Genomic DNA, 24,788 nt, shown 5'->3' on the forward strand with positions numbered 1-24,788 from the left:
GGGATTTGAGCTTTACAGTACTTGGGACCTTCAACCCTGTCCGAAGCACTTGCAGCACTACACCTAAAAGCCTTTTGACCAACTGGCATCCGAATGGGAGCTTGTTTGGAGGGAGACGGCCTCATCGCCCAACACTGTGAAGGGGCAGAGAGACGGCGGGAGAGGGGGCCGGGATTGTCCAGAAGGAGGAGGGGCAATGGAGGTCGGCCAATCCGACGGGAGGCTGCGAGGATCTTTAGGCAGCAGGTGACAAGCCTTGACATGTCGGAGGAGCAGTGTTTGCAAAGGCTCCGAATCTGGAGGGACATTGTTACTGATCTGTACCACCTGCTTGGTCAGGATCTACAGCCGCGTGAACGCTGCAGAACCTCTCTGTCCGTGATGGCTACACTGACTGAAGGCCTCCATTTTTATGCCAACGGCTCCTTTCAGTCAGCCATTGGGGACAATGCGACTGTCGCTCAGGCTGCAGTCCGCTGTTGCATCCGGCAAGTGACAGATGCCCTTTATAGGCGAACGCGTCCATTCATTACCTTCCCTCGGACCCTGCACAAGCAGGCGGAGGAGGAGTACGAGGAGGAGGAGGAAGAGCAGGCGGAGGAGGAGGAGGAAGATGGAAGGGCTGCTGAAAGTGGAAGGTCCATTCGTCAGAGGCTCCTCTGGACTCGTCTCGACACCCCTGTGGCAGAATAATGAGAGTCTTACCTCATGGGCACTTTGGACGTTTGAGGGCCTCTGCATGCCAGCATCACTGAAAGTAGTCACATGCACCAAGCAACATTTAAACTTCCGCTTATTGACACAAAAGTCTTTCATTACAGCTAAACGACGTAAAGTGAGCAGAAACCATCACTGCCAAAATAAAAGTGACCTGTTCGGCAAAGCAGCAAAACTCAACAAAAATCTGCACCTATAACAGCAGGTGAGGGTGTCCATGAATTTGGACAAACAAACGTCTCAGCACCTCCCTCTACAACTGGCCCCTTGAGGGAGAACTGGCTATCTGAGGGGAGCGGCTCGGCTCATCCGCCACAATCGCAGGCTCCACGGATTCCTGGCCTTGTACGGGAGTGGAAGGGCCCGGGGTGATCCTATCTGATGCAGAGAGGGTGGCTGCAGTGAGACATCGCGTTGCGTCAATCTGGCTGTGGAGGAGCCCAGCAAGTGAATGCGTGGCAACAATGAGGACCTGTGTGCCAGTGCTTCGGAGAAGGCCTGGACAGTTCTTCCCATGGCTTCGGACAAGGCAGGAGCCGACCGCTCCACTGCCTCGGACAAGCCCTGCACAGACCTTTCCAGGGATTGTCCGAAGCCCTGAACAGTCCTTTCCATTGCCGACTCAAAGCCGTGGACAGTCCTCTCCATTGTTGGGCCGAAGCCCTGGATAGTCCTGTCCATTGTGGCCCCGAAGCCCTGTCCATTGTTTCCCCGAACACCTGGAGAGACCTCTCCATTGTTGCACCAAAGCCCTGCAGAGTCCTCTCCATTGTTGCCCCGAAGTCCAACATACTCCTAGCCAATGAATCTATTGACTCAGGCATCTTCTCCACTGCAGATGTTTGCTCATCTCTGCCAGGCGCCAGACCTCATCTGCACTCTGTGCAGCAGTCACGACGACCTGCCTTGCCCTGCGGGGAGACGGTGGCCGAACTTGCCTATCCCCCCCTGCGTTGCTCCATGCCGCTTGGTCCGGCAACTGGTTCATCCTCAGAGCCACCCCCCCTCCCCTCCAGGGGACTACTATCCCCAGTCTGCAGATGTCGCAGCTCCCCGGATTCTGCAACGGCTGGTCCGGATTCCTCCTGGTCTTCGCCTCCGGTGGCACTGGCACCTTCAGCGCGTTGAGCCCGAGTTGGTGCTGCTTCATCTGAAAGTGGGAGGTGGAAGAGTGGCTTTAGCAAAAGGACAGGTTTGCTGAAAAGCATGCCAGATTGCGGCATGGCTCTAACATGGCTGCACACTGAGGATGCATGCTGGCGGGGGGACCAAGTGGAAGGCAACAGGTGGAAAAGGAGAGAGTCTTACACTCGCTGTCGGTAATGGGGTCGGCAGATGCAGTGGTCACTGGACCAGACAGACGTCCTCCAAGTATCTGGTGCACTCTCTCCTCCAGATCCGTGAGAGTGACCACTTGTGCAGGTCCGCCACCGGTTCAACACTGTTCTTTTCTAATCTGCGCCATCTTCGACTGCAGGGGAAAGAAGGGGAGGTTCTGTTACATGAGGCCTTGATACATCATCGCATGCCCCCCATTGTGCAAGAGCCCTTACATGAGGCCTTGAGACATCTGTCCATGTGTCTGCCCAGAAAGGGCCATGGGTGCATACTGACAGATGGCCAGTGGCGCATCATTGCAGCAGGGTGCCCGAAGTCAGCTGCAGATGGAGGGAAGCACAAGTTTGGTAAACCATCACTCACCCTAACGATCCGTGTGAGGTCGTTGAATTTCTTCCTGCACTGAACAGGGGTCCTGGTCGCCATGCTGCTGGAGTTGACCTTCGCAGCAACCTCCCTCCAAGATCGTCGGTAAGCCTTCTGATTTGGCCTCTTGCCATTATCCGGGTACAGCACCTGTCGACGGTGTTCAACTGCAGCCACCAATTGATCCAGAGCCTCAGTGCTGAAGCGCTCTGCCCTCTGCCTAACCTTCTTCATAATGATGAACTTTGTTCCGCCAGACAAGGGCGAGCGCCGAATCGGAGGCCTACAGGGCGTTGGGTGTTGAAGCTCAGTCTGACTGACCCACCCCTTTAAGAGCTGGCCGGCGCCTGCAGGTCTCGTGCTTTGCCGTAATTGAGTTCACCTGCGCTGCGCCCGTCCGCGTCGAAACTGAGTAGCGCCTGACCTTTTGCGCCTTAAGAGCACCGTGCAACGGCTGATTTAGCGCCTGAATCCCCTTTGGGGGGCGATGCAACCCAATATCGCCCCAGGCGCGGATAGCTCTCGTCTGGCTATAAACTTAGCGCATCGCCAGTTCTAACGCCTCAAGCGGGGCTATACCCAATTTCTAGGCCCATGTGCCTAAGATAATCAGCATTGCATTACACAGGTTTAAAGAAACAAAATAAGGACATTTCATTTTACAAAGCTTAGTACAGTAAAGGCAAACAAACTTCAGATACTGTAGAATTTTTTGGTTACCTGCATGTTTAGAGAATAGGTAATCTTTGCACTAGAATACTTTTCAGCTTCCCCCAAACCATTTGTTGACATACAGGCCATCTTTGGTGCCCTAAGCGGTCACAACCTATTATCCGACCCTATTTGTATATGTTTCTGCCCAATTGCTCCTCATCACTTTTTCCATTAAGGTTTACTACATTTTTCCCTCCAAGTCTCCACTGCTGCCTCCCATCAGCATGTCAGTTGGGAGGTTAGGGAAGCTAAACAAACGTCTTCACAGGAACTTTCTTTGATGCAATATTGTGTCGGGTTACTTCTGCCATGCTCCACCACTTGAAATTAAATTGGAACAAGTTGAAGTTGGAATCCAAACATCAGTCTAAAATTCAACTGTTGGAACTACTTTTCACTCCAAGGGTGTTGGTGGGTCAGAGATGGAAGGGAGACAGGCTTAGTGGGTCAAATAGCCTCTTCCTATTACTGAACTCAGGTGACACTGCTCATTTAGGTGGAAAGTGGCGTGATCATGGATTAAAATTGTCAAAAATGAGATATAGGGAAGAAAGCTTTAGAAACCCAAGTAAATCTACCTTTTGGGGAATTTGTGTTAGAACAAGGCCTTTAACTTTAGACCTGGGTTCAAATCTAACTTGCACTGATGGAAGGAAAATCAGCTCATTTTGCCAAAAGAGTCCAGTTTTCTCAATCCAAATATAAATAGATAATTCTAAAGCATAAATATATCCTTAATTTGCCATCTCCAAGAGGTCACAAAGATGGTTTGGGCAGGAAACTGAAGCTCACATAATGCTGTACTTTTCGGTTAGGTTTATGGCACATTATGCCACAGGAGAGAGAATTTCACTAGTACACTGTACAGGACACATTACTCGATATTAACATTGCAGAACAAAAGTAGCGTTCAACTTCGTAACACTGACATCTTTGACCTCGACAAGCGAGCAGATAGCCCTTACAGAACTTTGGCTGGATTTTGAGAAAAGGTCTGATTTTCATATATCTAAACACAGTTTAGGAAGGAGAGTGTAGGGGAGGGTTGAGTGCGGTGTCCATCGTCGTTAGAAACAGAGTAAAAGTAGCAGAGCAAGGTAATATTGTAAGTAGGTGAAACACTCTGGCTTCAAGTGGAACTCATCAGAAATACCAGAGTACTTTGATTTGTGTCAGACACCCAAGCCAAGAGGGAAATGGACCTGCAGCTGTGCAATCTAATCACGAAGATTGTCAATAAAGGGAAGGTAGCGAAGATGGGAGCTTTCAATTAGCCACTTATAAAGGTGGGAAAACAGGATAAGCACCAGAGATGCGAGACCCCAGAAGCATTTATTGATGCAATCATTGATTTCTTCTAAATTCAACATGTGAAAACTAGCACCAGACGGGATATCTTCGATTTATTGTTCAGTAATGAGCCACAATTAATATGAGCTAGGAGTGGGGGGGGGGGGGGGGGGGGGGGGGGAGTACCTTGCTGATTCAGACCACCTCATTTTAAAGATATAAAATAGTCAAACTATCCTCACAAAAAGTCCGTTTTTCTTCCCTGGAAATCATTAGGTTTCTTTGCCGTTGCGAAAGATAACTTTCTTTTATTCGTTCCTGGGATGTGGGCGTCACTGGCAAGGCCAACATTTATTGCCCATCCCTAATTGCCCTAGAGAAGATGGTGGTGAGCCGCCTTCTTGAACTGCTGCAGTCCTTGTGGTGAAGGTACTCCCACAGTGCTGTTAGGGAGTTCCAGGAATTTGACCCAGCGACAATGAAGGAGCGGCGATATATTTCCAAGTCAGGATGGTGTGTGACTTGGAGGGGAACTTGAAAGTGGTGGTATTCCCATGCGCCTGCTGCCCTTGTCCTTCTAGGTGGTAGAGGTCACGGATTTGGGAGGTGCTGGTGAAGAAGCCTTGGCGAGTTGCTGCAGTAAATCATGTAGATGGTACACACTGCAGACACGGTACACCAGTGGTGGAGGAAGCGAATGTTTGAGATGGTGGATGGGGTGCCAATCAAGCGGGCTGCTTTGTCCTGGATGGTATAGAGCTTCTTGACTGTTGTTGGAGCTGCACTCATCTAGGCAAGTATTTCATCACACCTTATTTGTGCCTTGTAGATAGTGGAAAGGCTTTGGGGAGTCAGAAATACCTAGCCTCTGACCTGCTCTTGTTGCTACTGTATTTATGTGGCTGGTCCAGTTAAGTTTCTGGTCAATGGTGGCCCCCCAGGATGTTGATGGTGGGGGATTTGGCGATGGTAATGCCGTTGAATGTCAAGGGGCGGTGGTTCGACTCGCGCTTGTTGGAGATGGTCATTGCCTGGCATTTGTGTGGCGCGAATGTTACCTACCACTCATCAGCCCAAGCCTGAATGTCGTCAAGGTCTTGTTGCATGCGGGCATGGACTGCTTCATTATCTGAGGAGTTGTGAATGGCGCTGAACACTGTGTAGTCATAAGCGAACGTCCCCATTTCTGACCTTACGTTGGTGATAAGGTCATTGATGCTGCAGCTGAAGATGGTTGGGCCTAGGACACTGCCCTGAGGAACTCCTGCAGCAATGTCCTGGGGCTGTGATGATTGACCTCCAACCACCACAACCATCTTCCTTTGTGCTAAGTATGACTTCAGCCATGGGAGAGTTTTCCCACCCACCCTACCCCCAATTCCCATTGGCTTCAGTTTTACTAGGGCTCCTTGATGCCACACTCAGTCAAATGCTTCCTTGATGTCAAGGGCAGTCACTCTCGCCGCACCTCTGGAATTCAGCTCCTTTTTCCATGTTTGGACTAAGGCTGTAATGAGATCGGGAGCCGAGTAGTCCTGGCGGGACCCAAACTGGGCATCAGTGAGTAGGTTATTGGTGAGTATGTGCCGCTTGATAGCACTGTCGATGACACCTTCCATCACTTTGCTGATGATCGAGAGTAGACTGATGGGGGAGGGTAACTGGCCGGATTGGATTTGTCCTGCTTTTTGTGGACAGGACATACCTGGGCAGTGTTCCACATTGTCAGATAGATGTTGTAGCTGTACTGGAACAGCTTGGCTAAAGGCGCGGCTAGTTCTGGACCACAAGTCTTCAGCATGACAGTTGGGATGTTGTTAGAGCCCATTGCCTTTGCTGTATCCAGTGCGCTCAGCCGTTTCTTGATATCACGTGAAGTGACTCGAATTGGCTTCTGTGATGGTGGGGACCTCAGGAGGAGACCAATATGGATCATCCACTCTGCACTTCTGGCTGAAGATGGTTGCGAACGCTTCAGCCTTGTCTTTTGCACGCATGTGCTGGGCTCCACCATCATTGCGGATGGGGATATTCTTGGAGCCTCCTCCTCCAGTTAGTTGTTTAATGGTCCACCATCATTCACGACTGGATGTGGCAGGACTGCAGAACTTTGATCTGATCCATTGATTGTTAGATGGCTTAGCCCTGTCTATAGCATGCTGCTTCTGCTTTTTAAGCATGTATCTAGTCCTGTGTTGCAGCTTCCCCAGGTTGGCATCTCATTTTTAGGTGTGCCTGGTGCTGCTCCTGGCATGCTCGTCTACACTCCTGATTCAACCAGGATTGGTCCCCTGGCTTGATGGGAATGGTAGAATGAGGTATATGCCGGGGCATGAGGTTACAGATTGTGGTGGAATACAATTCTGCTGCTGCTGCTGATGGCCCACAGCACCTCATGGATGCCCAGTTTTGAGCTGCTAGATCTGTTCTGAATCTATCCCATTTAGCACGGTAGTAGCGCCACACAATACAATGGAGGGTGTCCTCAGTGTGAAGCTGGGATTTTGTCTCCACAATGACTGTGGGACAGGACATACCATGGGATGGTGACAGGGGAGTTTGGGACATTGGCTAAAAGGTATGATTCTGTGAGTATGACTATGTCAGGCTGTTGCGTGACTAGTCTGTGGGACAGCTCTCCCAATTTTGGCTGTGGGTCTGGTGTCACATATAGGCCAGGCAAGGATGGCTGATTTCCTTCCTTAAAAGACATAAACCAGATTGTTTTTTTACGACAATCCAATAGTTGCATGGTTACCCTTACTGATACTGGCTTTTTATTCCAGATTTATTTAATTAACTGGATTTAAAATCTCCAGCTGCTGTGGTGGGATTTGAACTCACGTCTCTGGATCAATAGTCCAGGCCTCTGGATTATTAGTCAAGTAACATAACCACTATGCTACTGTTATGAGGTTTCGCTTTGGCTCAAACTGCTCTTTTAAAAATTTGAGATTCTCTTGATTAGACAGCTGCCTCTTGTTGGATCCGTGGTTCAGTGGATATGTTATTATTAAATAATCACACGGATGCTGTACATGAACAATAAACAGGTCTTTACTGGAGGAGGGTAGTCTCTAGACTGGGGGTACAGAGGCATGCGCAAAGCTTATATACCAGCGTGGTCACTGCCGGTACTACAGTATACAGGAGCTGTAAAAGTAGTTCTGACTTAAAGGCACGCACACTACAATTCCTCCCCTTTTAGATTAGTAGTACCCCTAATATTCAAATAACAATTAACATTTCAACATGTACATTAACAAAAGTCCATTTATAGATTCAGTCTTTGGGGCGGCTTCCGGAAAGGCGCTATCCCGAAAGGGTCAGGAGGTTCTTGTTCTTGGTGCAGAGGCAATTCTGACCCCTTTTCATCGGGTAGTTCATCGGGTTCCACTGCTACTGGGTCTGAAGTAGACGCTACCGGTATGTCGGGTTCATCCCCAGGTACGCGAGACATGGGGTTGACACGTTCCCGTGACGCTAAGATCTGATCGACGTGCCATCTCACAATGTTCTCCCTGACATCCACTGTGTACATTAATGGCCCCTGCCTTGTACATATTGTTCCGGGTTGCCATTTCTCTGTTCGATAGTCACGGGCCAAGACTGGTTGCCCTACATTGAAGCTCCTTGTCGGCTTCTCATTGATGTGCTGGAATTGTTTGTCCTCAACATTTCTTCGCACATTTGGTCTGAGCAAGTCCAGACGAGATCTCAACCTTCGGTTAAAGAACATCATGGCCGGGGTCTGGTTGGTAACTGCATGTGTCGCGTTTCGGTAGGCTAATAAGAAATTGTCCATCTTATGCTGTAGTGGAATTTCATCGTCGCACATGGCCTTGATCGCCTTCTTAAAGGTTTGTACGAACCTCTCAGCCAATCCATTTGTGGCTGGATGATACGGGGCGGATGTGTAATGCCTTACCCCATTCCTTCTCAAATTTTTGGAACTCGTCGGACACAAACTGTGGTCCATTATCAGGGCAAATCTGCTCTGGCAAACCGTTTCTGGCAAATATGGTCCGTAGGACTGCAATCGTTTTCTCTGCAGTGGTTGAAGACATTTTTATCACCTCAGGCCACTTTGAATGAGCATCCACTGCTATTAAGAACATGGAGTCCATGAATGGACCAGCGAAATCAATTTGCACCCGTTGCCATGGAAAGGAGGGCCACTCCCATGGGTGTAGAGGGGCATGTGGTGGTGCATTTTGGACCTTCTGGCATCCTAAGCAGCTCTTAGTTAGGTCTTCGATTTGTTGATCGATTCCCGGCCACCACACAAGCCCTAGCAAGGCTTTTCATTTTCACTCCCCCCAGATGACCTTCATGTAGCTCATTTAGTACTCTCTCCCTTAACTTGGGTGGAATCACCACTCTGGATCCACACATCACTGTCCCCTGGCATACTGACAGCTGTTCTCTTCTGGATGAGAATGCTGGCAACAGTGAGTCGCCATGTGTTGGCCATCTCCTCACCGTCAATTCATATACCCTCGACAGCGTCGGATCATTGTGGGTCTCCTTCTCTATATCCGCGTTTGTTACTGGCAATCAATCATTCAATTATTGACGAATAAAATATCTCGATAGGGTCACTGCTGGTGCTTCCTCCACCGTAGGCAGTGGCAGGCGCGATAGCCCATCAGCGTTCCCATGCTGTTTCGTACCTTTATATTCTATTTCATATTGATTCGCCCCTAGAAACAGGGACCATTTTTGTAACCGCTGTGCAGTCATCACTGGAACGCCCTTCTTAGGATTAAAGATGGAGACAAGTGGTTGGTGGTCAGTCAGCAAGGTGAACTTCTGCCCATGCAGATAGTGGTTGAATTTTTTTACTCCCCATACTAGGCTGAGGGCCTCCCCGTCAATTTGGGCGTAGTTGCGCTTGGCTGAGGTTAGTGACCGAGACGCAAAGGCTACTGGCCTCTCCAACCCGTCTGGGAATTTGTGCGACAGCACCGCTCCAATACCGTAGGGTGATGCATCACATGCCAAACGAATTGGTAGTGCTGGGTTGAAATGGGCCAACACCCCTTTTGATGTGATCAATTCTTTACACTTCTGGAAATCTCGTCTATGTTCGTCATCCCACTTCCACGGTAGCCCTGTTTGCAGTAGGGTGTTCAGCGGGTGTAATACCGTAGACAAATTTGGTAAGAACTTGTGGTAGTAGTTTACCAGCCCGAAGAACGACCTCAGTTGTGACACATTTTCTGGCGCTGGAGCCTTGACTACTGCCTCAATCTTGTCAGGGGACTTATGTAACCCCTCTTCAATCGATGGCGTGGCCACAATACGAGATCCGTTTCTGGAAAAACTAGCACTTGTGGCGATTAGCTCGTAGCCCATACTCCTTTAATCTGGCGAGCACCTTCTCCAAGTTGGCGAGGTGATCACCGTCATTTTCGCCCGTGACCAAGATGTCGTCCAAATAACACTGGGTCCCTGGAATCCCTTGCAGGACCTGATCCATCGCCCTTTGCCAGATAGCCGGAGTCGAGGCTACTCCAAACACCAGCCGGTTGTATTGATAAAGACCTTTATGGGTGTTGATCGTAAGGTAATGTTTCGAAGCTTCTACCTCCATTTGCAAGTACGCCTGGGCTAGATCAATTTTGGTGAAGCGTTTAACTCCAGACAGCGAGGCGAAAATAACCTCAATTCGTGGAAGCGGATATTGCACCGTGTGAAGGACTGGGTTCACTGTCACCTTAAAATCCCCACAGATGCGGACCTTCTTTGGTTCCCCAGGCGTATTACTCAACGACCTCTTCATTACAGGAACGATGGGTGTAGCCCACTCACTCCAGTATACTTTGGACAGTACTCCTGAACGTTCCAACCCTTCCAGCTCTGCTTCAACAGCTGGTCTGATCGCATAAGGCACTGGTCTGGCCTTCAGAAACTTTGGGCTGGCATTATCCTCTATTTTAATTGTTGCTGTTATTCCTTTTAGTGTTCCTAGTCCCTCCTGAAACACTTCTTTTGCGTCAGTTAGCATTTTTGACAGTCGTCCAGGTGTGACGTCATCCTTTTTGGCCTCAACCTTTAGTGCCTGTATGGAATGCCAATCTAATTGTATCTTCCGGATCCATTCACGTCCTAGCAGTGGTGGTCCTCCATTTGGCAATACATATATATCCATTTTAGGTATTTCCTGGCCTTTATATGTCACTTTCACCCTTATTTTTCCTTTGGGGTAGACTTTTTGCCCAGTATACGTCTTCAAGACAATCTCTGTAGCTTTCAAGGGTATGTGTGAAAATAGCCACTTGTAGTCTCTTTGATTTATGACCGTTAGAGCTGACCCTGTGTCCAATTCCATTTTCACTTGGACTCCGTCTATCTTGAGTGTAACCCAGATAGTCTGGTGATCCTCCATTTCTGTTACCTTATGTAGTTTCAGACAACCCAGCTCCTTGCTTCCGGAGTCTGTCACTTTTCTGTTCGTCTGAACCACTGTCCATCACCTGGTGTACCTTTTTGTACTTCTCCGGTGGAGATTTCTTACTGTTGGTTTTCTTCCCAGACCTGCAGACTCTTGCTATGTGTCCTGCTTTCCCACACTGTCTGCACACTTGGTCCTTGAACCAACAATCCTTCTGGTCGTGTGTTGTTCTGCCGCAGCGATAGCACTTCCCTGTTCCATAGGACATTTCATTGGTGCCATATTCTTGCGGTCTCCGGTGTATCTCTGCAGCGCCCCTTGCGGCTGCTTCGTGTGATACTGCCATACTGAAAGCTTTGTCCAGCGTAAGGTCCTTTTCTGATAGAAGCCGTTTCTGGGTTCCTTCACTTTGTAGCCCACACACAAACTTGTCCCTTAACGTGTCTGCTAGTCCCGCTCCAAACTGGCAGTGTTTCGATAGCTTGCGCAGTTCCGTTAGGTACTCAGCATTGCTTTCGTCTTTGTGTTGGTTCCTTTTATGGAACTTAAATCGTTCTGCTATCAGCAGCCGTGTGGGGTTTAAGTGGTCCTGTAGGATTTCTACTATGCTTTCAAAATTCTTGCTTACCGGCTTCTCTGGGGTTATTAGATTTCGCAGTAACCCATAAGTTTTTGCACCCATGGAATTTAACAGAACCAGTGCTTTATTAGCATCTGGCACTTCATTCGCCCTGCAGTACACCTCAATACATTCCACATATGTCACCCAATCTTCGACTTCATTGTCGAACGTAGAGATACTGCCACTCTTCGGCATCCTTGGGTGTGAGTTAACTGTCACAAATGGCGCCTACCACGCTTCCCCTTCTCCGCTGGCACAAAATGGCATCTCCCGCGCTTTCCTTCCTTCCCGCGCTCGCCCTCCTTCTCCGCTGCGGCTTCTAAAAATGGCACCTCCCGCGCTCTTCCTTCTTCTCCGCGGCTCAACAGCGTCTCCCCTTTCTTCGCCCCGCGGACCCTGTTCAGCCCGTGAGCCCTGGCTGTGCTCTGCGCGTTTTTATATTTTTTGACGCCGCTCAGTCTAGAATCCGGCTGTTTCTTAACCCTCTCTCTCTCCGGTTTGTTTTCTTTTTCTCGACGCCGCTCGGTGTTCAACCCCCGGCTGCGCCCTGCGCTCTTCACCCTCTGTCTTACCCCGTTGACGCTGCTCGGCTTTCTCTCCGCCGTCGGTCGGCTCCAGCCGCCGCCGCTGCTCGGGAAGGGTCTGCGCTGGACCTGTCGTCCGTCTCTTACTGCTCGTCGTGGCTGGGGAACCAAGCCCGGCTCTCCACAGCCTCCCCTGCGAAGTTCAATCTCTGCCTGACTGCTGGGCGGTTGCTCGTGGTCGACGCCCGTGTTCCTGGCCTCGACTATTTTTTTCTTTTTTTTTTAAATGTTGGAGGTAGATTCGAATCGACACTCGTCGCCACTGTTGGATCCGTGGTTCAGTGGATATGCTATTATTAAATAATCACACGGATGCTGTACATGAACAATAAACAGGTCTTTACTGGAGGAGGGTAGTCTCTAGACTGGGGGTACAGAGGCATGCGCAAAGCTTATATACCGGTGTGGTCACTGCCGGTACTACAGTATACAGGAGCTGTAAAAGTAGTTCTGGCTTAAAGGCACATACACTACACCTCCGTCAGTATGTTTTAACTAAATCCTGGTGAGATTATTGATTGCAATACAAAGAATTTAGCAAGCTCAAAGCTGGATGAATGGCAACTCAGGTTTTACGGATTGTTTCAACTGAGTGACGAGAACAGGTTTACTTGTCTGACTGGGGTGGTGATAGTCCTTTCCCTGGTTTTGACACTAAAAAACAGATTGAAAACATTGCATCTAGAATTTGACCTGGGTAATCTTCAATTTTGCTTCTTTGGCTGAAAAACTGCTGTTGGGAGGCAGTTTTCAACTAAGTCATATTTGTAACACTGCTCCCACTTCCAAAAGAGTGGGTGTGGTTGGGGGGGACTGAAAAAAAAACAAGCTATCAGATTTTAAAGTGGGGGTGGGGGGGAGAAAGAGAAGCAACAGCAGAAATTGGCAAAATTAAAAAAGATAAAAAGAGGAAAGACAATAGAAGCAAAAGAGACCAGAGCAATCTTTTTATTTTTATACAAGCATTTTAGTTTGGGATTATTACTGTAACAATTATTTCTCAAGTTTAAAGTGAAAATACTACTGTAATTCACTGCAGTGCCTGACCTAAATACAAACAAATTCAGTGAGCTCAGAAAAAAGTTCCATGACCTTTTCAACAACCCAAGAACACAGACTATAGCTTTTATTTATTTATACATAAAAGGTGCATTGAACTGATCCGTCAATCAAAATACCTGGGGGAAATGTATCGAGAAATGAATATACATCGCATATATGTTACAAGTCAATTAATTACCCATGGATGTGAAAAATATGGTTATATGACCAGTGTTAGGAAGGATCCAAGAGATTAAACATGGAACACAAATATTTTCAAAAATTGTATGTGATGCCTAAAGTTATAGAGGCAAGAATTTTAAGAAGAAAAGAAAGTTAGTGTCTCAACACGTCCCCAAGGATGTCCCAAAGCACTTCACGTACAACGTCGTTTTAGTGCAGTCACTATTGTTATGTTGACAAAAGTAGCAGCCACTTTGCCCACAGCAAAGTCCCATAAACAACAGCTTGCATTTATATAGCACCTTTAAAAAGGAAAACTTCCAAAGGCACTTTACAGGAGCATAATCAGGTAAACATTGATAGAGCCAAAGGAGGAGGCATTACGACAAACAACTAAAATCTTGTGCAAAGAGGTAGGAGGAAGAGTGTGTTTTTGGAAAGTTGTAGGGCTGGAAGAGGTTACAGACGTAGGGAGGGGCGAGACCATGGAGGCATTTGAACACGAGGATGAAAATTTTAAAATTGAGGCGTTGGTGAACCAGGAGCCAATGTAGGTCAGTGAGCACAGGGGTGATGGGTAAGCGGAACTTGGTGCGGCTTAGGATACGGGCAGCAGAATTTGGGATGAGCTCAAGTTTATGGAGGACGGAAGATGGGATGCCAGCCAGGAGGGTATTGGAATAGTTGAGTCTGGAGATAACAAAAGTATGGATGAGGGTTTCAGCAGATGAACTGGAGCGGGGTAGAGACAGGCGATGTTACAGAGGTGGAGGTAAGCGGTCTTTGTTGATGGAGAAGATATGGTGTCGGAAGCTCAGCTCGTAGTCAACCAGCACTAAGATTAATGGCCATTTAATCTATTCTTGATCTTCGTTGAGAGAAAAGTTAGACAGGATTGCTCCAACAGTTTAATGCAGCTTAATGTAATATTTGTGCTTCTTCACTTTAGCATCTTTATCTGAAGGGATAGCACCCCCAATAATACAGTATTCCCTCAGTGCAGTCACAGGTTAACTTACAATATGCCTTCTGGTCCAGAGGTGAAATTTGAGTCCACAACCTCCTGATTCAAGAGGCAAGAATATATCAACTGAGCCAAACGGACACTTTGGAAGTAATTCTTGCATACTGGCGCAGAAGCAAAGTGAGGGTATTACAGGTTGAAACTAAAGCCTAAGCATACCATGCCGGGCTACAACACAAAGTAAGTGTAATGCGATACGACACAAAATTCAGTCAACTACACCATGGCATTTAATCCTCAATTCATCTTCACAAATGGGGCACTTAAAAACAGTGAAAGACATTTCTAGAGGGGAAAAAAAATACAATTAACTCCATGATAGCTCTCAACGCCATGGTAGCTCTCCAAGAGTTTAAAAAACAGAACTTGCATCCAGACTTACTGTGGTAACTAACCGGTCATGGGAGTGAAAGAAAATGGGTTTCAACATTAGTTGTCCACTGTCCATGCAGTCACTATTTTCTTAGTATAAAACAAGGTAAACAATACAGTTCTGACAACACAGTGGTTGCAGACACTTTTATTCATGTTGTTGAAGACACAGCATTTTTTAAGTACTTAGGTAATGGAGAAATATCAGCACCGATCCAGCTTCGCTCATTTGGTAGCACTCAATTAGATAGTAGTTTGTGGGTTCAAATCCCACTCCAGCATTTGGGCACATAATCTAGGCTGACATTTCAGGTGAGATGCTAAATCAAAGACATTCTTCCTATTCAGGTGAAGTTAGTTAAAAATACTATGGCCCTATTTGAAAATGATCTTCTGCCTTACATTCAGAATACTCTGAAGCAATCCAGGTTTTTGCTGGTGTCAGTTTATGAGTGCACTTGTAAAGATGAGTTGTGGTACTCGCGTTGCAAAGCATCCTTGTTTTATGATTACATCCATGTTTGGTTCGTCATCCCTCGTGGCGTTATGTGCAAATCGGTGTTATTTTGATAAACGAACCACTAAATATTTAATAACCATGGGAAGCAATTTTGTCAGCATTAACTCCTCCGTCTGAGCCCCTTCTCCTGGGATCATAATTGCATGCCAGGTGAAATTCCATCCTTGAGTACCATTTTATATCTTTCAGCATTACAGCCAGGTAGTATCCTGCCTTCTGCCAGCAATACTGTAATGCGCGATTCTTCACTGCCTTGTACGAATAGAAATAGCAGAGGCTCCCTTTTCATTCACCATGGTGCTGCTGTGTGGTTCATAACACGTGCGCGTTATATCTGCATTGCTCATTTGGCCTAATAAATCATACTGTTCATACAGCATTGCCATACAACCTTATTCTAACAGTTTTATCCTATAGTCACCCAGCAAGAATTGTTTGACCACTGATACTTGGCCTACCTCACCTGTGCCTATACTAGTTTTTCAAATTGAACTATTTAACTAAATCTCCCTGCCCTTTCCCAAATCCTTTTATAATCTTAATTTCAAATAGTTACCAATTTCCCTGTTAAATTAAGTTAGTCTTTAGAACTAAATGTAATCAACATTGTAAAAATGACTGCTCTTCAGAAAATTTGTACCTATAAATATCAACTTGGCATTAATATTTTACCGCTTTAGTCAAAGATTTGTGAATTGGCAGATGTATAAAACTAATCTAGGTTATGAATTACTACATTTAAATAGTCTATTCATGTAAAGAACGGTGGACAATGCCTAATTTTATACTAACTGTACCAAAACTGGTTTAATGACTGAAATTAATGACTGCAAGCCCTTACACTATATTGCACCCATAGGTCCTTGACAGAAATTTTCAGTAAACCTAAACAACATAGCAGTAAAACGTAAAGCCAACAGCTTATGTAGCAGGTTAGAGAGAGAATTGAGGGGTAGAATGTGCCGGAGCTTTGTTAAAGGAGGCTACACTTTTGTCAAACAGTAAGACCATAAGTAATGCAAGATTATTCTTCATTCTTTCAGCCTCCACTCAATCAAGATATCAAGTTAATACAGATATGGACAGGGGAAACCTCAAGGTATAAAAGTGTTCAAGTTAGCTTGTATAATTGCAGGGTAATCTCTCAAATAAAGCTTGGTGAAAGCAAGATTGTCCATGTAGCTGCATATGGATGCCAATGAGTGTGACTCTAAATGTTGGCCCAAGTGCCAACAGCATGAGTAGAGTGACCTCTGGTAATCCTTGTCCTGCCAAAGAGCAACACTTGCAGATTAATTCCACTATCGAATTCACCAACCTGTTTCGTGATGGGAAGAAAATGGGTTTGGTAAATGCTCTTGCTGGAACCTGAAGTAATATTAACACATCAGAGTAATAGCTCTGTTTAAGAAAGTGTGGTTAACTTGAGAAGCAATTTCAGGAGGACATACAGGTTAGTAGATTGATCTGAGATAGCAGGTAAAGAAATGTGAGGTAATGCATTTTGAAAGGATGAATAGGGAGAGGATGTAGATACAGTAAAAGGGTGAAACTTTAAAAGTAGAAGGACGAAGAGATTCAGGAGTTTAAGTACACAAATCTATAAAGTGGCAGGACACATTGATAATTCTGTTAAAAAAAATGGGATCCAAAACATTATGTACAAAAGGCATAAAGTACAAAGACAGAGATAATGCTAAACCTATACAAATCACTGGTTCGGCTGCAGTTAGAACATGTTGTCCAGTCCTGGGCACTTCACTTTAGCAAAGATGTCAAGACCATTGAGTGTGCAGGAGATTCACCAAGATAACAAACACTCTCATCCCTGGAGTTAGGAGTACACAAGCTCCTTTCATTAGAGCAAAAAAAACATTAAGAGGAGATCTGATAAGTCTTGAAAATTATGAGGAATTTGAGGAGGCAAATTGGAAAAAACGATTTCCACTGGTAAATTGTTAACAAGAGACCATAAACTCAAGATCAGTTCCAAAAGAATGAAGGGAAAGTTTAGATATTTTATACGCAGAGGCGGTTAGGATATGGAATGTCATAGCAGAAATAGTGGTGAAAGCATAATCCACAATAGTTTTTTTTAAAAACCGTGAATAAACATTGAAAAGAAAAGTAAAGAGTATGGGTGGAAGTGGACTGCTCCTTGAAAGTCGACACAAGCGCAATGGACTGAATGAATTTTATAGCGCAGCAGGAGGCCAATGATTCTAAAAGAAAAAAGGTGATGGAATCAAGTTCTGCACCATCACTTCATGAGCAGAGTGAAATTCAGTTTCATTTGCAGCATAAGTGGCTAGTTTCACAAGAAAATGTCCTCACTTGCCTTATTTCAACCCCCTATGCATGACAACAAATCTTATTTACACATGGGAGTTTTGATAGCTGAATGTACAGGAGTAACATTTAAGTCAGGAAATTGGAACAAAAAAAAACAACCGAAATTACAACCAAGTTTGACAATTCTAATGTGTCTATTATGAAAAAGCATATGCAGAAGTTATGTATGAAATAGGCTGCATAGTATTGACAAATATACAAAAGATGAACCCACAGAACCAAGCAGAGCTAATCAATTACAGGCAAGCAGATATATTAATTTGCATTAGTCAGAGAAAAGAGATGTCCACTGATGCGCTATCAATTACTCATAAAAGACAGAGTTAAGAGAGTAACTAAAGGCTTTTATTAACAAAAGAATGAAGGTCTGCCTCGAGTGGTCGACCAGTCCAGAAATACAAAGGGCTGGGGAGCAGTCACCTTTATACTAGGACTTGTGGGAGGAGTCAGCCGAGGCATGTCCAGGCATGTACACAGTGGAATACAAACAGTGGTTTACCACATCCACAATACCCTTTTATCACCCCTAAGCATTTAATATGTATTATGTAAATAAAGTGCACTATTGATATCTAGTAGCAAAAAATTGGTAACTACATATATTCCTCTTCTACCATAGTGGTGCAAGACAAATCAAAGCGCTACATCTCTCTTGCTCGGCCCCAAGTCTGAAGTTGTCCAGGATGCAAATACAAATGTAATTTAAATGAATTATCAGAAGTCTCAGAACTGGTTCCAGAATGAGACAGTTTCTGTGGTACATATTATGCAAATCCAAACAAACCTTGTTCGCTTCATTTCCAATGATATGAAGTCTTTATCCACGGGAGCTGAAAGTTCCAAAGATCCAAGGTCTGGGCCCTGTTTTTGGGTGGGCCTGGACCTGCAGAAAATATCAGTGTAAAATCTAACAGACTAATGGAAAAACAGTGGTAAATGTTAGCACTGCAACATTTAGTTTTGAAGCTAATGGAACTATTGTCAAATAGCTGACTTACAGCTTGTAGTATCAGAACAATACTGAACAGATACACAAATTTTGCTTTGGGATTCTCAACGTATTGATACTGGGCCAGTACAACCACACAAACATTTTTCCGAACTTTTAAATTTCAAAATAGCCAATTCTCGTATACATTTAAAACAACTCAATCCTGTAAACCGTACATTATTTCTTAAAGACAAAAGCAACACCCAATGCCCCTTCAGCAAATTTAGGTGCACGTACCAGACTTCAGATAGCCATTAAGTCTCATCTCGCGTAGGTTAAATGTGCCCTGGAGAGACTAATAGAAAACTCAGAAGTTGAAACTTAATAAAATGATACATTAACACAAACAAATTTCTACAAAACTTCTGTCTGAGCTTTCAACTGAATAACATTTCCAGATCAAAATTTTTCTGCTTCTAATACCAGTTCAGAACCAGAGAACTCTGCGTTCCCCCAATTCTGGCCTCTTGTGCACCCCAGATTTCCTTCGCCCCTCGATTGGGGACCTTGCCCTCAACAGTCTAGCCCCGAAGCTCTGGAAATCCCTCCCTAAACCTCTCCACCCTCCTTTAAGATGCTCCTTAAAACCTACCTCTGTGACCAAGCCTGTTCTAATATCTCATGTGGCTCAGTGTCAAATTTTGTCTGATTACGCTCCTGCGCTTCGAGATGTTTTACCACGTTAACGGCGCTATATAAATGCAAGTTGTTGTGGACCAGCAATCAAACTTATTGTAGATAGAAGTTTACACCAAGACAAGTTTGTATGCGATAGCACTGTGTGGCCTGCCTGTCACAAAAGTAACACTGCTTTCATCTTTGTAAAACTATAGCTGAATAGCTGTAACTACTAATGTTGCTTCATAGAAATCCAGCAAAAACTATTTCATAAGCATATGGGTTCTGGGCATTAACGTAGTGATATGATGTTATATGCATCTAATTTGTTTCTTTACAAAGTCTATGGGACCTATGCCCAGGTGCCCCAGCAAATGTGGGACACCCCCTCCAAAGGCCCCTTGCAAATATGTTTCATTTAAGTGGAGTATATGGTGATATGATTTGCTTTATTATTAATGCAGTGTGTAAACCTTCTATGGGCCTATTGCTTCATGCATTTTACACCAGGTTTGAGCTTTAATGGGTGTGTGGGCGCGGTGGCAATGCAGCCAATCACAATACAGAATTCTCAGACACGTGAACCAGGAAGTGAAGAAATTGCTTTTATTCAGACTTTTTAAAAAGTCTGAGACACCAAAAAAAAATTGGGGCTCTCATGGGGAAAACGTATACCTGAAATAAATATGGACAAACTTTTAAAAAAGAATTTTTTTTAAAGTATCTTCAAAATTGTAATTTTCATAGTTGGAGAAATTTGACACTCCACAAAATTAAAATGAGTTTTTCAGGGCCATAAGGTTTGGTTAGCAGTCAATACGCTGTTAAAACCCCAGTTACACCTAATCTGACACAGCCCAACATTTATTGAGGTATTTAACAGCAATATTACCGCGGTAAAGCCCAAGTTTGTCAGTTTCACTGATTACACTAATTGCCGGCTACGGGGGTGTGTGTGACCACAGCACAGCCAGCGTCGGAACGGTGAATGATTTCAGGATATCTGCGTTTAGATGCACATGCGCTAAATCCTGAAGTTGCAGTCAGGTTCAAAGGGGTAACTAACAGCGAACTCGGTTAGCTCGCGGTTATTACCCACCACAAATTCCTGACCAATAATTTAGGTCAGTGGCGTCCTCGACAACAGAGTTGAATGAGTATTCAAACTGCACCGCAAATAATTATGTACTGTATTCCTGTTGGCAGCTGAAGTGATTTTTTAATTTTAATACATCAGCTTTATGATGGGCAACACAGTGAACCAAATCAAGCCACCTAAACCAGATATGTAAATTTTGACTTGCCTAAAAAAAGTGATCACTGCTATGAAGGGGACGCCCATTATAAAATTGTGTTTGCAATGTCATCCCTGTTCCTGAGTAAAGCCAATTTAATTTCGGTGCTGATGGGGATTATTTCTTAAAAGGGGAAAAAAGCTGGTGATGTAAGTAAAAGGCTGAAGTATTAAATATAAAATATTCTGAAAGAAACAAACGCAAATTAAAAAGATTACCCAAAGTCATTACTTCCTATTTTGTTAGGAGCTCAAATGACAGTTTGTTCAATTGCAGTTATTTCTATATTTTATGTTCTGTGCAAACTTCAGCCTGTCAATCATGTTAATATACTACACAGAAGAGAAACCAATGCACAACATATTCGAGCTTCAAGGTACTTTGGTACAGAGCAACATGGTGGGAATTGGCATCAATTCTCTGCCAAACAAGTTATTGATTTCTTTCTATGCCAATCTAGGGTGGCAATAAATGGAGGCCAGAGGCTTCTCCCCAACGAATACAATAATTGTAGACAGGCACACCAAGCTTCTCTCGAATGCCTCCTAGTGGGCAGTGGTGCATTAGCTTAGATCTCCAGCCTGTCCTCTCATCAAGTGACAAGAGCCTGGCCGCATCAGTGATCGTGGCTTAGGTGGCTAAGGGAGGGGGAGGGGGTCAGAAACGATTCAGTTCAGGAGAAGGCCATTCCAAAATGAGGGGCAGTCAGATGTCCTGCTTCTAGGCTTGTCAGTGGCACTGATGTGACATTAAAGGGTGAATGAAAATTTAAAAAAATGTGTGGCAACGCAGCTTTAAAAGAGCCAATTATCTGAAGTACTTTGTAAGTATAAAACATCTGTTATCTACATTTTCAATTTCAAAAGATGCAAGCTGGTTAAAAAACAGCTTGTGCTCAACAAGCAAGCCAACTGTTTGTACAATCAGGCAAAAATAAAACGTTCAGCCCAAAGGGTCTCCATATCAGAGAACAAATGCAGTCATATTTGGTCTGATGAGCTGAGAATTAATTTCTTCCAAGTTTAGAAAAATTCTTACTAGATTTGAAACAGTCATTAAAAATCCATATCATACTACGAATGGTTCCTTTAAAGTTGGGGGGGGGGGGGGTAAAACTATTGTACTCAGGTGTGGATTTAAATCTTCAAATATACTGGTTATTTTCACAATTCTTATATGTAATATGCAACTCTATTACAGGAAACTCGCGTTTAAACGGCACCTACATATCTGGAATTCTCTATTAACCGGCAAAATTCATACTCCGAAAACACCTCAATAACCGGAATTGTTGCCGAGTCCGAGTCTCCCGCAGTGGCCGAGTGAGTCAGTAGGGGTAGTTCTCCAAACTGCCGCTACTCGGCTTCTTGGCACTGTTAGAAGTCCGAACATCTCAAAAACAGGAGTCTGACTCGGTAGATAACCCTCTCCGTCATCCGGAATTTTTAATCAACCGGCAACATCCCGGTCCCGTCGGTGCCGGATACCAGAGAGTTTCCTGTACCATCAAAGGCATATTCTACTGGATCCCCTTCTTCCCACTCTTTACAGCAATCAAATAACCTCCAATCGCCACTTTTCTTCCCCAACACCTATCCACACAGGCAGCCGCAACAGTGAATATGCAGATTCACGAGAGAGACCGGGCATAGAGGCTCAGATTTTAAGAGGCTGGAATGGTGCACGCTAGCTCCAAAGCGGGCAACATACCTGTACCTGGAAACAGAGACCAAGGCCCATCAAACCTTAACAGCCGGGCCCCACTTCCATAAATTGTCAGTCGCCCGCCTGTACATGGCCAGTGTGCGGGATCGGGAATTCAAACACTCGGAATTCGGAAGCAGGAGGACGGTCAACAGTCAGGTAAGTGGCGGGGAGGAGTCGATCGAAGCAAGCTCGGAACAAGGGAGGCCCAAAGTTGTCTTGTAGGACCCAAAGGAGCACTCCTGCCCCACTAGGACACCTAAACATCTACCTGCTGAGCAGAGCCTCTTCTGGCCCAGGATCCAGCTCCTGGCAGGTTTGGTCTGACCGGGAAGACATCACCCCTCATGCCTCGGGCCAAAATTGCCTTCAGGTCCCAATCTGCATATTTAAAGCAGGACCCCGCCACCTTCCTGCGGGTGTCCTGCTCGCTTGCTCATAAGAGCAGGTTAATATTAGGAACCGGCAAGAAGGCAGGGGGATCACATGGGGTTAGTGGCTGCCCTTATTTTAAATAGCCCTCCACCCATCTTCTACCAGGCGAGGAGTGTTAAAATTGGGGCCAGAGTGTTAGCAAGCTATTTAAATGCCGATGGCATCACACCCAAGCTTGCTCCCATCACCTCCCCCCCCCGCCCTGCAGACAGTGTAGCAGGGGCCACTGATCAGCACCAGGAAACTCGTCGATTCTCCTGCCCTCTCTTCCTAACTCGAGTGCTGAGGCCAATTGCAGCATCCCATCTGCTACCCTGGCTGAAATCAGCTAATAACAGATCAGAGGTTAAACCTGCTACTTTTTAGTCTGTATTTGGTTCAAAAGTAGCAGGTGCTTTTACCCACTAAATCATCAAGTGAACAGCGACTTGTTTTTAAATACAGAAATAGGACTAAGTGCTGATTAAGCACAAGGTACAGCTATTAATAAATATAGCTCAGCTCAGAATTTAACAATTACACATTTTACAACTGTCCTGTAGTGCAGACTGGCTGTACTTTAAAAAAAAAAAAACATGTTAACAGCAAAAAGGCACATAAAACTGTATAGCACTGCCTTGCTCTTCCTTCATTTTATGAACACTGACTACCACAGGATATTGCCCTAGCTAGTTGTTTAAGATCAATCCATTGATGCAAAATATAATTTGTTATAACAACTTGTATGTATATAGTGCCTTTAACATGGTAAATCGTCCCAATGCGCTTCACAGGAGTGTTAGAAGACAAAAAATCATGACACAAATACATGCACCATCTCCCAGGACAGAAATCATAAGCAGGACAGCTACATTTCTCGATTTCCAAGACAAATGAAGGAGCTTCAGCTGTGGTGTGCAGCAAGTCACCAATATTTGTATTTGCTTCTAATTAAATCTTCTTCACAAAATGTGTAACAAATCTGCTAAAATAAACCTGCCGGAACTTAATGGGAACAAAATCCATCAAAATTTACAGGTGCGGATACTTTTAATCGCAGAATCTTACAGCACAGGTGGCGGCCATTTGGCCCATCATGCCTGTGCCGGCTCTTTGAAAGAGCTATCCAATTAATCCCACTCCCCTGCTCTTTCCCCATAGTCCTGCAATTTTCTCCCCTTCATTCCCTTTTGAAAGTTGCTACTGAACCTGCTTTCACTACCCTTTTAGACAGTACACTTCAGATCGTAACAGCTCACTGCGTAAAAAAAATTCTCATCTCACTTCTGGCTCTTTTCCCAATGATCCTAAATCTGTATCTGGTTACAGACCCTTCTGCCACTGGAAACAGTTTCTCCTTATTTACTTTATCAAAACCCTTCATGATTTTGAACACCACTATTAAATCTTCCTTAACCTTCTCTCCTCTAAGAAGAACAATCCCAACTTCTCCAGTCTGTCCATGTAATTGAAGACCCTCATTCCTTGTACCATTCTCGTAAATTACCTCTGGACTCTCTCCAAGACCTTGAAATCCTTCCTAAAGTGTGGTGCCCAGAATTGGACACAACACTCCAGCTGAGGCACAACCAGTGTTTTATAAAGGTTTAGCATAACTTCCTTGCTTTTGTACTCTATTCCTCTATTTATAAAGTCAAGGATCCCACATGCCTTTTTTAACAGCCTTCTCAACTTGTCCTGCTACCTTCAAAGATTTGTGTACATACATCCCTGGTCTCTGTTCCTACACCCCCTTTAAAATTGTACCATTTCGTTTAGATCGCCTCTCCTCTTCCTACCAAAATGCATCACTTCACACTGCGCTGCGTTAACTTTCATCTGCGATGTGTCTGCCCATTTCACCAGTCTGTCTATGTCCTCCTGAAGTCTGCTATTATATTCCTCACTATTTACTACTTTTCAGAGTTGTGTGTCATCTGCAAACTTTGAAATTATGCCCTATATACCCAAGACCAGGTCTATTTTTTTATTTTATATAACTAGACTTTTCTCAAGGGCCTCAGAAAATGTTTGAAGATACATACGTATTTTATAAAATTTGGTATGTCAATGCATTAAACTGAACATCTGCCCTGCAACTTCAACTAAATCCTGGAATAATTACTTCAAGATATCCAGTTTTCATGCAAAGATTTGCACATCTCCAGAGCAAAAAACAAATTCTGCAACAGTTCAAGTTCTGTAAAATAAACTAATTTTGCAACAGATTTACTATACTAGCATGT

At 44.9% G+C, this 24,788-nt stretch overlaps 1 protein-coding gene across 5 annotated transcripts in view; it reads right to left on the bottom strand.

The window, feature by feature from the left end:
• The window catches only part of map2k4a (mitogen-activated protein kinase kinase 4a), a 140,970-nt gene that overhangs the window by 53,999 nt on the left and 62,183 nt on the right, over positions 1 to 24,788 (bottom strand). For 2 of the 5 annotated variants that reach the window (XM_085963390.1, XM_085963391.1), the window contains one exon: positions 18,305 to 18,403. The exons of 2 other annotated variants lie outside the window; for them this stretch is intronic. In XM_085963390.1, the coding sequence (XP_085819516.1) occupies positions 18,305 to 18,403 (99 nt within the window). Of the gene's footprint in view, positions 1 to 18,304; positions 18,404 to 18,748; positions 18,807 to 24,788 lie in introns of all 5 variants that reach the window. One more of the 5 variants, XM_085963394.1, reaches the window with a different exon arrangement.

The sequence above is a fragment of the Somniosus microcephalus genome, chromosome 21, assembly GCF_052327205.1.
Source record: "Somniosus microcephalus isolate GS21.2 chromosome 21, FLI_Smic_1.0, whole genome shotgun sequence".
Taxonomy (NCBI): domain Eukaryota; kingdom Metazoa; phylum Chordata; class Chondrichthyes; order Squaliformes; family Somniosidae; genus Somniosus; species Somniosus microcephalus.